The sequence below is a fragment of the Macaca nemestrina genome, chromosome 11 (assembly GCF_043159975.1).
Source record: "Macaca nemestrina isolate mMacNem1 chromosome 11, mMacNem.hap1, whole genome shotgun sequence".
NCBI classification, from domain to species: Eukaryota; Metazoa; Chordata; class Mammalia; order Primates; family Cercopithecidae; genus Macaca; species Macaca nemestrina.
Window position 1 is genome coordinate 131,359,013 of NC_092135.1, and position 15,293 is coordinate 131,374,305.

The 15,293-nt window shown below is 46.9% G+C and overlaps 1 protein-coding gene across 3 annotated transcripts in view; it reads left to right on the forward strand.

Annotated features, from left to right (window-relative positions):
- Positions 1 to 755: 755 nt before the first annotated feature.
- The window catches only part of LOC105473896 (autophagy related 16 like 1), a 46,004-nt gene continuing 31,466 nt past the window's right edge, over positions 756 to 15,293 (forward strand). For 2 of the 3 annotated variants that reach the window (XM_011728080.3, XM_011728081.3), the window contains exons 1-5: positions 757 to 1,042; positions 5,830 to 5,923; positions 13,079 to 13,184; positions 13,938 to 14,011; positions 14,835 to 15,086. In XM_011728080.3, the coding sequence (XP_011726382.1) occupies positions 928 to 1,042; positions 5,830 to 5,923; positions 13,079 to 13,184; positions 13,938 to 14,011; positions 14,835 to 15,086 (641 nt within the window). In that variant the 5' untranslated portion in view covers positions 757 to 927. Of the gene's footprint in view, positions 1,043 to 5,829; positions 5,924 to 13,078; positions 13,185 to 13,937; positions 14,012 to 14,834; positions 15,087 to 15,293 lie in introns of all 3 variants that reach the window. The other variant, XM_011728079.3, reaches the window with a different exon arrangement.

Consider the following 15,293-nt stretch of genomic DNA (forward strand, 5'->3'; position numbering starts at 1 on the left):
AAGTTTATTGCAGGGTTGGAAAGTCTCTGATCAGAGGGGAGGCTATCTCCTGGTTGGCATGTTTCTGGTTGGAAGGGGGTTTATCTTAGGGTTGGAATGTTTCTGGTTATGCGGACATTACCATTAGGCTCATGTTTTTGGGTTGGATTTAGGTGGCTTTTTAATCAAGGTGAACTTAAAATGGTGGCAGTTATCCAAGATGGCAACGCTCCTGCTGTCAGGGTAGGCCTTGGGAAGACACCGAGTGTCTTTGTAAACTTAGGTTTCCCCTGTGCCAAGCACAGTGCTGACTGCATTACATGGGTTTTTCTTTTTACTATTCGTGACAACCTTCTGAGGTAGGTATCACTACTGACCCCAGTTTACAGATTACCTGACAACTGAGGCTTAGGGAGGCTGCCATCATCCACAGTCACAGAGCTACTATGAAGGGAGGGAACCCCATTTGTTCCTAAACTGCGATTAAAAAAAAAAATGTTGGGGGAAACAGGCCAAGAAAGAAAACACGAAAAGGGTTGAAAAGCAGCAAAAGTAAGCACTTAGGAGGAAGCGGCCCCTTTCCCGCCTCCTTCCCGCCGGGAGCTGTGCCTTGCGCGGGGCCCGGACGCCCCCAAGCGGCCACCTCTCTGCCTCTGACGCTTCCGGCTACAGGCTGGCGTCACCAGCGAGCGCCTTGCGTAGGCACCGGCCCCTGAGCCCGTGCGGCGTGATACGTCGGGTGAGGGGGAGGGCCTTCCGGCTCTCTGGAAAATCATTTCCGGCAGGAGCCGGAAGACCGTCCCGGATGGCCTCGGGGACGGTCAGTGTGTGGAGGTGAGCTCCGGGATTGCCGGCTTTCCCGCGTCCGCTGGTTGCCTCATGCTGCAGGCCGCGACCGCCAGCCCCCGCTCGCATCGGTGGCGCTGAGGTGCCGGGACAGGAAGCGACATGTCGTCGGGCCTCCGCGCCGCTGACTTCCCCCGCTGGAAGCGGCACATCTCGGAGGAACTGAGGCGCCGGGACCGGCTGCAGAGACAGGCGTTCGAGGAGATCATCCTGCAGTGTGAGCGGCGCCGGTGCGGGCTGGGAGCGGGGCGGGCGGGTCCCGCGGAGGCATGCGGGGCGCCCGCGGAAACCTGAGGCCGAGTCCCCGGCGCCGCCCTCACGCTTGGCGGCCGCCCCGGGTACCCCGCGCTTGGGACGTCCCAAGCCTTTTAAATGTTTTTTCTAACTTGTGTTTTATCTTTGGAGGATTTTCCCTGCTAAACTGCGATCTTTGTGGGGAGGCACAGTTCGTGTTTGTATTTGTGAATCCCAGCAGCTCACACAACGCTTATGCACTTAAATAGGTCCCAGAAACATCCCATTTATGGGGTCAGGTTAATGAAACGGTCGTTGACTTTAAGTCGCTGAATTAACATTGCCTTCTCAATGCACTGGAACGGGTGGCCTTTGATTCCTCAAACTTACTTCCCTTACTCTACCTTGGTGTTTTTTTTGCGGGGAAAGAGGGATAGGGGATCAGGGTCTCGCTCTGTCGCCGAGGCTGGAGTGCAGTGGCGGAGATCACGGCTCACTGCAGCCTGAAACTCCCAGGCTCAAGTGATCCTCGCATCTAAGCCTCCCGAGTAACTGGGATTACAGACGCGCACCACCACGCTCGGCTAATTTTTAAAAAAGTCTTTTTTTTGGAACGAGGGTTTACTGTGTTTCCCAGGCTGGTCTCCAACTCCTGGTCTCAAGCGATCTTCCCACCCCGGCCTACCAAAGTGCTGGGATTATAGGCGTGAGCCTATAATTCCGGCCCCACCTTGGCGTTATCATACATTTTGATTCTTAATCTCTTTTAGGTGGGACAGAACCTTTGCTGTTACTGAAATCTTCAGTATGAAAGAGGTGGTTGTCTTTCCGCTTACTGCTTGCAGCTTAAGGGTACAAAAATGTTTGTACCTTTACCTAAATTGTAATGGTCCTAAGGTGGTTCCATCTGTCCCTGAAAGTAAACCTGACAACTTTCCCAAGTTATGTTGATCATGGGATTCAAAAAATTGCTGCCTTTTTTGCATTCTGATTGTGCAAAATCAGTAGTTTTCAAACTTAGGTGCACATTAGCATCACCTGTAGATCTTTAAAAAATTACAGATCCCAAGCCACACCCCGACCAACTAAATCACAATATATGAAGTTAGGACACAGGTATCGTGTGTGAGATTCAGCCTAGAACTGCATGCCAAGTTATCAGTGTTTTTTGATGCTTCCCAAATGACTCTACTGTGCAGAGAAATTTGAGTGCAGTGGTAATTATTTGCATGTGTTATTTCATTTTATCTTTCCCAAAATTCTATCTATGAAGCAGGAACTGTTATTGCCATTTTCATACATGGAACTGAGGCCAAGAGAGAATAGGTAACTTCTGAAGTTGCACAGCAGGTTAATAGTGGGACTGGAATTTTTTTTTTTTTTTTTTTTTTTTTTTTTTGAGACAGAGTCTTGCTCTGTCACCCAGGCTGGAGTGCAGTGGTGCGATGTCAGCTCACTGCAACCTCCACCTCCAGGTTCAAGAGATCCTCCTGCCTCAGCCTCCCTAGTAGCTGGAACTATAGGCGAGCACCACCACGCCTGACTGATTTTTGTATTTTTAGTAGACAAGGTTTCACCATGTTGGCCAGGCTGATCTTGAACTCCTGACCTCAGGTGATGTACCTGCCTCGGCCTCCCAAAGTGCTGGGATTACAGGCATGAGCCACCGAGCCCAGCCAGGACTGGGATTTGAACTCAGGCTTGATGACTAACTTTTGCATTTGCTTTTCTCACTGGCTCCCCCAGCAAATGGTTCTTTGCTTTCACTGCACCCATTGTTTTAACAAAACTGAGAAGAAAGAGGATGCTTTGCTGTTCTAGGAGGCCGTGAAGAACAGTACTGTTTCAGAAGCACAAGTCCCTCTTACTCAAAACATGATTCCCTGACAGATGACATAAATCAGTTCATTAGGTGTTTATTGGGTGCTTATGCTTTAAAAGCTAATATCCTTTGAAAGTCAAATTGGGTTGGAGGCTTGACTCACCCCTCACTGAACCTTTTCAGTTACTTTCTGAATCTGTTTTGCCTCGTCTATAAAATGGGAATGAAGCTTGCCCTGCCCACTTCATAAAAACAGTGTTGTGCATATAATGCTTTCAAAGCCATCTGTATAATAGCCTGTAATTGTAAAGCATTATCTCTTGACACAAATGGAATGTTTTCCTGCGCTTTGAAAATGGCATCTTGATGGGACAGGAACATGTAGAACAGTCAGAATAAGAGGTCAGTTGTGGAAAGAAGATAGCTTTAAAAGGTACTAGAGTAGCCAGTAATGCTTGCCTGAGGGACCAGGAGAGGAGACTGGGATGAGAAGCTAACAATGAACAGGAGAGTGAGACAGCCTTTGCTTGTTAAGATCTTCTGTTTAGGTGGAGAGATTGACGTTTAGGGAGATCGTTTCTATTATAGTTTGTGAAACACCTTCATTCCGCTCATTCCAGCCTCCCCAGGCCAGTCAAGTTCTGACCCTCCATCAACCTGGAGTCTGTTCCCTGTTCAGTCGGTGCCTTTGAGTCTGAAGAGAACGGTGGAAAGAAGCTGTAGGGGGAGGGGAAAGGCTTCCCTCTGTCTCCAGCCTTCTCTTCAGGGAGCAACCTTTGAGAAGGACTTCTTTTGAATGCCTCTGTTTTTTGAAAGAACCTAAAATTATCACAGGGCACCAAGCTTTGGTTTAACATCTGAAGATCTTACTAGAGCCCTTTGACACTGGTGGATTTTAAACCTTTCTCTTGATCATGACGTCCCAGGTTGAAACCAATGCCCAGTTTGGCTGAGCTAATTCATTTGACTAATACAGATGAGAGTGTTTCTACCCAGGAATTCTGTTTTCAGATATCAGGAAGTGGGACTCAAGACTCTTTAAAAGAGAAACAAGCTCTTTTAACAGGAATAGTCACTAGCATAAACCCTGTCTTATTCTGCTTGGTACCTGCAGAACCGGTACCCATATCTGATCTTAACGGTGCCTGTATGCCTATTACTCTTATTTTTTATTTCATTTTATTTATTTATTTTTTTTATTTAGAGACAGAGTCTTGCTCTGTCGCCCAGGCTGGAGTTTAATGGCGCGATCTCAGCTCACTGCAACCTCTGCCTCCCGGGTTCAAGCGATTCTCGTGCCTCAGCTTCCCTAGTAGCTGGGACTACGGGCAAGTGCCACCATGCCTGGCTAATTTTTGTATTTTTAGTAGTTTCACCATGTTGGCCAGGCTGTTCTCGAACTCCTGACCTCAGGTAATCCGTCTTCCTCTGCCTTCCAAAGTGTTGAGATTACTGGCGTGAGCCACTGCGCCTGGCCTGTGTGCGTATTACTTTTTTTTTTTTTTTTTTTTTTTGAGATGGAGTCTCGCTTGCCGCCCAGGCTGGAGTGCAGTGGCCGGATCTCAGCTCACTGTAAGCTCCGCCTCCCGGGTTCACGCCATTCTGCCTCAGCCTCCCGAGTAGCTGGGACTACAGGCGCCCACCACCGCGCCCGGCTAGTTTTTTGTATTTTTTAGTAGAGACGGGGTTTCACCGTGTTAGCCAGGATGGTCTCGATCTCCTGACCTCGTGATCCACCCGTCTCGGCCTCCCAAAGTGCTGGGATTACAGGCTTGAGCCACCGCGCCCGGCTGTGCGTATTACTCTTAACTCCATGTTCTTTCTCATCCTGTCTTTTGAGTTTCTGTACTCTGTCTCCTGTCAAATTGATTATGTTTGGAAAGAGAACTCATTTCCTCTCTTAGCTCTCCCCTCCTGTGTTCTCTCACACGTTAGCATCCTTTGCCCAGTTGCCTGAGCGAGGAGTCTCAGAATAATCTTTGACTTTTTACCAATACGGATATGTTAATGTAACTGCCTGCTTTTATAATTTCTTATTTCATCATTGCCAGTAAGAAGTCTAAATTTCTGATCCTGCTTTTTCCAGTGTTGGCTCCAACCTTTATTTCCAGCCACTTACCAAAAGACTCTGTTATTCCTTCTGCGTGGCCCATCATCTTCTCTTTTTTTTTTTTTTTTTTTTTTGAGACGGAGTCTCGCTGTGTCTCCCAGGCTGGAGTGCAGTGGCGTGATCTCGGCTCACTGCAAGCTCCGCCTCCCGGGTTCACGCCATTCTCCCGCCTCAGCCTCCCAAGTAGCTGAGACTACAGGCGCCCGCCACCACGCCCGGCTAGTTTTTTGTATTTTTAGTAGAGACGGGGTTTCACCATGTTAGCCGGGATAGTCTCGATCTCCTGACCTCGTGATCCACCCGCCTCGGCCTCCCAAAGTGCTGGGATTACAGGCTTGAGCCACCGCGCCCGGCCTCCATCATCTTCTCTTAAGACTTAACTCATATATCACCACCTGTGACACCATTCATAAAAATGAGTACAGAGTGTATTCTCTGTACCTTTTTATACTTGACTGAATTAAATGGTAACTCCTTCATGTTGGGGACTGTCATTTATTTTTATTTCTAGTTCCCTGACCTAAAAAGTAATTTAATGTGTCAATTATGGTAAAGTTCTCCTGTAGTACTTAAAGGTCCATAGCATTTCACTTTGCCATTGTGTTTCGTGTGGTTCTTTTTCTTTTTTCCTCCCAAGGTAGAAACAAATAACTTCGGGGGTAGGAAGCATTTTCAGCTCCCTTTAATAGAGAAGACATTCTTGCAGGTGATTCTGTAGGTTACTATGGCTGAGGAATGTATGTTCCTGTATTTTATTCTTCAATGCATGACAAGGTAGGTACCTAGCAAGTGTACATATGTTATAATAACTTAATTTCTGACTTCTTTATTTTAATAGATAACAAATTGCTGGAAAAGTCTGATCTTCATTCAGTGTTGGCCCAGAAACTACAGGCTGAAAAACATGACGTACCAAACAGGCATGAGATAAGGTATTTTGAAACTAACCTATATTATTTGTGTCTCTAATGAGATTTATCTCAGTTCAGTTGTCACTTCTCTAATTTAAAAGCAAATCAAGTACTATTTTGTGTTCCGGTTTTTGTCAGCTCCTTTCAAGTAAGAACTAAAACCGTGTAATTAAAATTGTTTTTTAAAAGGTATGTACATACCTAGAAAGGTTATTGTCAGTACAGTGCTCTCAGCTTGAGAAATTTCTTAAGGCAGGTTCATGTGGTAACCCTACGTCAGTTTCTCATCTAACCTGCCAGGGTTCATGTTTTTTGTTTCTTTGTTTGTTTTTAAATAATCACAGACAAGTTAAGTATTTCTGAGCAGGTTTTTGTAGATCCTATTAATATAAGATTGATTGGTACATACACAAAAATTGCTTTTGTGCAGTATGGGTCTATTTGATCTTTTTTAGGTTGGTGTTTTTTTCAACATACAAATGGTCCCCAACTTGCAGTGGTTCAACTTACAATTTTTCTTTTTCTTTTTTTTTTTCTTTTTTGAGAGTGTCTCGCTCTGTCACCCAGGCTGAAGTGCAGTGGCGCAATCTCAGCTCACCGCAGCCTGCAACCTCCACCTCCCGGGTTCAAGCAATTCTCCTGCCTCAGCCTCCCAGATAGCTGGGATGACAGGTGCCCACCACCACACCTGGCTAGTTTTTGTATTTTTAGTAGAGGCAGGGTTTCACCACGTTGGCCAGGCTGGTCTCGACCACTTGACGTCAAATGATCCACCTACCTCAGCTTCTGAAAGTGTTGGGATTACAGGCGTGAGCCACCATGCTGGCCAGCTTACAATTTTTCACCTTTATAATAGTGCAGAAGTGATACACTTTCAGTAGAACTGTACTTTGAGTATCCATCCAACGGTTCCGTTTTTTCCCCTTCAGTTTAGTATTCAATAAATTGCATGAGATATTCAACAACTTATTATAAAATAGGCTTTGTGTTAGATGATTTCGCCCAACTGTAGGCTAATGTAAGTGTAACCTATGATACTCAGTAGGTGAGATGTATTGAATATATTCTCAACCTACTATGTATTTTCAACTTCTGATGGGTTTAAAGGGACTTAGCCTCAGTAAGTAGAGGAACATCAGAAGTGAGCAGATTGCAATAAGCTCTTATTTTTCTTTAAGAACTAGATTAGAAAAATATCAGTGTGTGCTGGGCGCGGTGGCTCACACCTGTAATCCCAGCACTTTGAAAGGCTGAGGCGGGTGGATCACGAGGTCAGGAGTTCAATACCAGCCTGGCCGAGATGGTGAAACCCCGTCTCTACTAAAAATACAAAAATTAGCCAGGCCTGGTGGCAGGCGCCTATAATCCCAGCTACCTGGGAGGCTGAGGCAGAGAATTGCTTGAACCTGGGAGGCGGAGTTTGCAGTGAGCCAAGATCACACCACTGCACTGCAGCCTGAGTGACAGAGCAAGACTCCATCCCAAAAATATATATATCTGTGTGTGTGTGTGTGTGTGTGTGTGTGTGTGTGTGTGTGTGTGTGTGTATTAATAGAATATTTCATGAGATACGTATTTGTTCATGCTGGCGTATTTGTGTTTACTGGGTCATTTGTGTGCATTTATATATATTTGAAGTCTTACTGTTCTCTGCCATAATATTCGTTGTGTTTGCATGTTAAATTTGGTATGGGAACAGTAACCATTATTTCTCTGAAATCTCCACAATTTAGCAATTGTAAAAACAAGGTTGGTGATTTATGGTGTCTAGAAATGGTAGCTGTAGTCTCCTCATCGGGCAGGATGATCTCCTGGTAGAGTACGGAGTGGGAAAGATACCAGAGAACAGATAGCTTGGCAGGGCCTCACTTCCGTCCTTGCTTTGTAACAGTTCAGGAGATCTTGCCTGGCTGTGGCCCTGGGAGGCCTTCTGTAGTACTTAAGATATTAGTTTTAGTATTTTGGTTAACTTTAGGTGTAGATAATGCTGTTTCACCATTTTCATCTAAATTCATCCAATTGAAAACTAAAAACATTTCTATCTGATTAAACCCTTGGTGACTGTATTCTTGTATTCTTTATCTGTTAGCCAAACTCATGTGCTTGGAATATGCAGCAGTTCTTTTGGCTGAATTTCACTAGGATAGTTGTTTTTTTTTTTTTTTTTTTGAGACGGAGTCTCGGTCTGTCGCCCAGGCTGGAGTGCAGTGGCCGGATCTCAGCTCACTGCAAGCTCCGCCTCCCGGGTTTACGCCATTCTCCTGCCTCAGCCTCCCGAATAGCTGGGACTACAGGCGCCCGCCACCTCGCCCGGCTAGTTTTTTTTGTATTTTTTTTAGTAGAGACGGGGTTTCACCGTGTTAGCCAGGATGGTCTCGATCTCCTGACCTCGTGATCCGCCCGCCTCGGCCTCCCAGAGTGCTGGGATTACAGGCTTGAGCCACCGCGCCCGGCCTAGGATAGTCTTTTTTGAGGCAGAGTATCTCTCTGTCGCCCAGGCTGGAGTGCAGCGGCATGATCATGGCTTACCGCAGCCTCAACCTCCGGGGCTTAAGCAATCCTCCTGCCTTAGCCTTCTAAGTAGCTTAGAGACTGCAGGTGTGCACCACCATGCCGGTCTAATTTTTTAATTTTTTGTAGAGATAGGGGTCTCACTATGTTACCCAGCCCGGTCTTTACTCCTGGGCTTAAGTGATCCTCCCTCCTCAACCTTCCATTAGTGTTGGGTTTACAGGCATGAGCCATCACATCCAGTGGGATGGTCATTTAGTTGGAGGTCTTGTTATAAATCAGGTTCATTCAGCCCACTCACAGCAAATTAATCACTGAGATGATGGGTTTTGTGAGAGTTTATTCATAACATGGCCAAGCAAGGAGGCAGGAGAACAGGTCTCAAATCCACCTCCTTGAAAATAGGGATGGGGGTACTTATGCAGTAGAAAGCAGGGTGGTCTAAAGTGCGGGAAGAGGTGACTGGTGGGTAGGAAAGATGAGGTCATTGGGGCTTCCATGCAAGCATAATCTAGCTATGTGGTTCCTCATAGGACACATGCAGAAAATGGTGGCATTAGCGCCATCTGAGGGAGGAGTGTTTTGGCCCTCTGATCACCTCTTGGGCATTCACACAGGCCCAGTTGAAGGGTTGGGGGTCTCAGCCGGCTTTAATGAGCAAGAGCTGCCTCCTAGTTCCTGGAGAAAAACTTTAAGCACCAGTTATTGTAGTGAGCCACAGTCAGTTATTATTTACAAGGAAGCTAGTGGGAGTTTAGTTATGTATTGTTTGGCAACTTGACTTGTTAGTGGGAGTTTGGAACTAGAAAAAAGTGATGAAAAGCAGGCAAGGCAGGTTGAATGGTGGGCTTCATCAGGTTACCCCTTGTTCGGTCTTTCCATTTCCACAAATGTTATCCATAATAAGTCTGCCCTCCTGACTTCTTTGTTTCCATTCACGGTATCGTTGTTTTCCACGAGTCATCTATGGTTCCTTCTTCCCTCTATATCTTCCCCTCCCCACTTTCCTTTATTCCTCATATTCCCCATATTCACCAAGCCCATTGGTTCTCCACCCCCTAGCCTCTTGCATCCTTTGGTTTACATTTATTTTGCCACCTCCTTTGTTTATTTATCTTCTTATTCCCAGACTGTGGTGAGAGCCTCATTCACTCAATAGACTTCTGTGACCGCAGTGTGGGCTGGGCATTAGGGGTGTAGAGATGAGTAAGCCAGAGTCCCTGCTCTGAGGAGGAGTAGAGTCTAGTGGGGGAGACCAACTCAAAGGGACATTTGCTAGAGCATGTAAGGGTGTTCACAGAAGCTGGGCACTTCATTGGTTTCCTTTCCCCTCCTTCCTATCTCTCCAAAGTCCCTGCCTGTCTCATCCTAATTAACCGTAAAACAGTGCACACTGTGCTTAAATAGTCATCTGCATCAGTTATCAGACTTTCTCTTAAGTATTTTCATCACTTTGCCTACAGTTTAAAATCAAACTTTTCAGCCTCAAAATTGTTTATTCTAAGCATGGTTCCTGGACTAGTGGCATCTTCTGGGAAGTTGTTAGAAACAAAGATTCTTGGGCCCCATCTCAGACCTTTTCTATTAGAAACTCCAGGGGTGGGACCTGGTAGTCTGTGTTTTCAGAAATGCTTTGGGTGATTCTAGTGACCTCTAAAGTTTGAGCACTGCCACCTTTACTGCTACTCAGACTTCCTGGAACCAGCAACATTCCCATCACCAGCGCACAGAAAGTGAGAAATGCAGATTGCTGGGCCTTGCTAGGAAGGCAGATCACCTGTTAGCGGGCTGCAGGAATCTGTGCTTGAAACATGCCCTCCGAGTGATTGTTTTTTTCTACTTGCCAAAGCACCTTCATGGGCTGATGATATTCATTGTAAGTAAAATAGGAAGTCCTTGGAGGCTTTGGGTCGTGGAAAGAGCTGTGTCCTGCTTGCCTGAGTCTCTCCTAGCATTTCTGTTGAGTTCTGTGTCTTGGTAGACTTTGAAGTTTAAGCATCTAATCCTGAGGCCCCTCTGCCTGATGATCTTGCCTCCATTTTGCCCTTCCTAGGAGATTCCTACTTTAGTTCCTCTTGGGAAACCCCTCCCAAAATGAAACCATCCTTGTCTGGGGAAATCTTTGCCTCTGAACATGATTAACACTTTCTCTCATCACTCTTTGATACACTTTTGTTTTTCTTTATGTTGTTAGTTTTAGTTTTTTTTTTTTTTTTTTTTGAGACGGAGTCTCGCTCTGTCGCCCAGGCTGGAGGGCAGTGGCGCAGTCTCAGCTCACTGCAACCTCCGCCTCCCGGGTTCACGCCGTTCTCCTGCCTCAGCCTCCTGAGTAGGTGGTACTACAGACGTCTGCCACCACGCCCAGCTAATTTTTTGTATTTTTAGTAGAGACGGGTTTCACTGTGTTAGCCAGGATGGTCTCGATCTCCTGACCTCGTGATTGCGCCTGCCTTGGCCTCCCAAAGTGCTGGAATTACAGGCATGAGCCACCGCGCCCGGCCTGTTGTTAGTTTTTATTTCATGAATCTGTTCTATAGCTAGCCAGCTCCTTGGAAGGCGGGACCACGTCCTACATGCTTGAGTCCAGGAGTTCAAGGCCAGCCTTTGCAACATAGATACCATCTCAATACTTTTTTAAAAGGTGGGGAAGATTTGATAATTATTCTGCCTAATTTAGGATAGTTTCATGTAAAGTGTGTTCTACTTTCTAATCTCTTGGCATTACTTCTTGGGCTAAGATTGGGAAAGTACCAGGTTGCCTCAAGATAAGGTATTAGTTTGTGCTTAGCTATGTAATAACAATACATATAGAGATGGAAAGACTGCTATACTGCCACCTTTATCCCCCTCTTTTTATTTTATTCTAGGTCATATGGAGTGGGCAGTTCTTTCCGCTCTCTTCAGATGTTAGTATCCTAGTGTCCAGCCTTATTCCTTTTCTCCATCTACAAGCTTTCCCTAGGCACTGATTTCAGCTACTCACTATAATCTGATAATTCTCACCTGTGACACCAGCCTTCTCTCGAACTATAAATCCACAGTTCTAGTTGTCTTCTGCTGTTTCTGAGATACCATGCAAACACTTGGCAAAGATTCCAAAACTGCATTGATTCTGGAGGTGATCTGAACTCACTCCCGTGGCCTTAGGCACATCTATTTGCTGACAGTGTCTACATGTTAGCCTCTAGCTTGGACTTCTCCCTGAGGTTCGGACTCTTTTTTTTTTTTTGAGACGGAGTCTCGCTCTGTCGCCCAGGCTGGAGTGCAGTGGCCGGATCTCAGCTCACTGCAAGCTCCGCCTCCCGGGTTTACGCCATTCTCCTGCCTCAGCCTCCCGAGTAGCTGGGACCACAGGCGCCGCCACCTCGCCCGGCTAATTTTTTGTGTTTTTAGTAGAGACGGGGTTTCGCCATGTTAGCCAGGATGGTCTCAATCTCCTGACCTTGTGATCCGCCCGTCTCGGCCTCCCAAAGTGCTGGGATTACAGGCTTGAGCCACCGCGCCCGGCCCGGATTCTTAATACTCAGTTTCCATTTGGCAATACTCAGTTTTCACTTGACTGGCCACAACTGAACTCTTCAGGCCTCCCCCAAAACCTGCTTCTCTCACAGTCTTGCGCATTTCAGTGGCTGACACCTGCCTTCTACCAGTTGCTCAGGCCAAAAGTATTGAGTCATCCTTGACTCTATCTTTCTTCACACCCCATACCCAATTCAAAGTCAAGTCCTGTTAGCACTGTCTTTGGAATGGATTTAGAATCAGACAGTATCTCACCTCACTGCTCCCACCCTGGTCTGGGCTGCACTGTCCCATGTTTGCACTTTGCAGTAGCCTGCTGGCTGGTCTTCCTATTTCAGCCCTTACCCCCATGCAATCTGCTCTCCTTTTAAAACCTAAGTCATTCAGCTGCTCAGAGCCCTCCAGCAGCTTCCCTTCACGCCTAGTATAGTATACCTCACAGCCCTCAGAGGGGTCCACAAGGCTCTGCATCATCTCCCCACCTCCTACTTGGCCGCACCTCCTCTGTCCCCCTGTGCTGGGGCTTCAGTCACCCTTCCTGCAAATACACCACCTCCTCTCCAGGCCCTGCTGCTGCTACTCCCTCTGTCCAGAGGGCCCTTCACCCAGGGGTCCACATGGCTTGTTCCTCACTTCCTTACAGTCTCTAGTTGTGTGTCACATTGGAGAAACCCTCCTCAATTACATTAAAATAGCCCCCCCGCCCCCGTTCCCTTTCTTCTTCTCCTGGAGTTTTTGGCAAGTACATGTGACTCCTGACCTCACACATGCTCTCAGTTGACTGTCAGCTGTGTGAAAGCAGAGCCCTGCACTCACTGCTGCATCATCGGCACTCAGGTCCTTGCTGAGCCGGTGGGCCTCGTTGGTGTGCCTGTTACTGGGACTTCATTCAGGAACTTTCCACCCTTTATTCTTGACATGCCTGGTGGTCACGGTTGCTTTGCTTTTTTCCACGTGTTTCACGTCTCCTCCTTTCCACTCATAGTGCCTGTAACCACAGCTGCTGGAGACACCCAAATGGTTTATTGGCTTTGTGAACATGTTTCTGGAGTTGTTGTTTCACTGCCTAATTGGAAAGATTTGGAGTCTCATTTTTCCCCTCCTTTTTTTGCACATTCTCTTCATCTGCCTGGTTTGCCAATTTAGTCCCGGACATGACGGCACATGGAATGACAGTCAGCTACAAGAAATGGCCCAGCTGAGGATCAAGCACCAAGAAGAACTGACTGAATTACACAAGAAACGTGGGGAGGTAAAGCTAGCCGTTTTCCTCATCTGTCCTCTGCCCTCTATGAGAGTCCTGTGGGGAGTGGGGGAGCTCAGTCACTTCTCACCAGAATTGGCAGCGGCCTTAGCCATATGTGGCATCAAAAGCCCCCTCTATAGGAATAAAAGGGCAAGGAAAACAGAATTAAAAGACCAGGCAGATTGAGGCCCATTGCCAGAAGGGCCATCCTGTGAGAGCGCTGCCAGTTACCATGCTCCAAAATCAGCATGAGGGGCAAGAGTGGAGAGGCTTTAAAGAACAAAAAAGCCTGCTCCCTGGCCTGCTGAAGGCCTCACTGATGGTTTCATAACTTTTCAGTACGAACCCTGAAATTTCAGAGACGTTCATGAGAAAGAATCAAGTCCAGGGATGTGTTCGCCTGGATGGTGGTCTTACAGCAAAGCTCCATTTGGGAAAATACAGTTCACCATCAATACAGCTGAATTGATTGTCTTTTCAGCAGAAATGAGTCTCCAAAAAGGTAGCTGAGGTTGAGGAGTAGACAGTTGTCCTCAGCAAGCCCCTGGCAGTCATCTGGAACACTTCTCATTCCAGCCAAGCTGTCCTTCAACAGGGAGCGGCAGGGACAGTTCCCCTTTGTGTCCCCATAGGTGCCTCGGCTCCTTGCTGTCACCCAGCTCATTTATTCTTTCTTAAATATAAATCGCCACCCACTGTGTAGTTTCCAAGTGAGGTCCTAAAATTTTATTTATAAAAGTATTCTTCTTTATCTCCCAGTTAGCTCAATTGGTGATTGACCTGAATAACCAAATGCAGCAGAAGGACAGGGAGATGCAGATGAATGAAGCAAAGTGAGTAGAGACCGTGCCTCCTTGGAGCCTGGTCATTGGGTCCCATGTCCTTGTTCTGCTGACCTCTTGTGAGCAAGGCCAGTGGCAGTGAGTGGCCACAGTGCACTTAGCGAGAGTTTGATTTTCAGTGCATGCACGCTCTGGGATCCTTTTCTACCAGCTCTGAGAAGGAAAAGCAAGGATAGTCCCGCAAGCTTCTAGCGTCCTCCTAGGGAAGTCGCCTTGGCTCTTGCAAGTTTCCCAGAGACACTCAGCAGCTTTCCTGTGGCCACTGTGTGTGGGAGCTGGTATGTTCCTGTGGTGGAGGTGGTAGGGCCAGGATAGCTGAGCGCATGGCCCTTGGGAAAAGGGGAATGAGTTTGTGAGCAAAACTGTTGCTGATCAGAGAGAAGCCTGACAGACAAGATAAATCAGGACTCTGAATCCTGAGACCTTGGAGCTGGGGTGGGGGGTGCTTGGGTTTCCTTAATATGTGAAAAGGGGTCTAGAGGCTTGGAAAGGCAGGGCACTTGCTCAGGCATTCTTGCTTGGGAAATGTCAGAGCTGGTGAAATATATAGGGTTTCCAGCCTCCTTTTAACTCCCCTTTACCAATCTAAGCATTGAACGTTTCTCTTCCTTCACGTCGTGTTTTTCCTAGTCGTTAATTGGATTAATTTCACCTTAAGTGTTTCCTCTCCTAATGGATTATCCTGTACCTCATGGGGATGGGCCTGGCTAAAAGATGTAACAGACACGAAGTGTTAAGCACGCAGCCAGGTCCGTCTGGCTCTGGCACAGGGCTCTGGCGAGGTACTATTCCTCCTCTGATGTCATGCTTCCAGAATCGCAGAATGTTTGCAGACTATCTCTGACCTGGAGACGGAGTGCCTAGAACTGCGCACTAAGCTTTGTGACCTTGAAAGAGCCAACCAGACCCTGAAGGATGAATATGATGCCCTGCAGATCACTTTTACTGCCTTGGAGGAAAAACTGAGGAAAACTACGGAAGAGAACCAGGAGCTGGTCACCAGGTGGATGGCTGAGAAAGCCCAGGAGGCCAATCGGCTCAATGCAGAGAATGAAAAAGACTCCAGGTGGGCTATCAATCCACAGTTAGTGGTTTCCATCCGTAGTAGAGTAGAACCTAGGTCTTTGCAAAGAAAGACATAAACCTGGCAGTTACTGCAGGAGGTTTGCCAGGGAATTCTTTCAGTGTTTCGAGGAGAAAGGCTAATTCTGAACAATATAAATTAAACCAGAGTTAGAAAAAGGAAAGAAACCACAATTAGAATTCTTCCCTA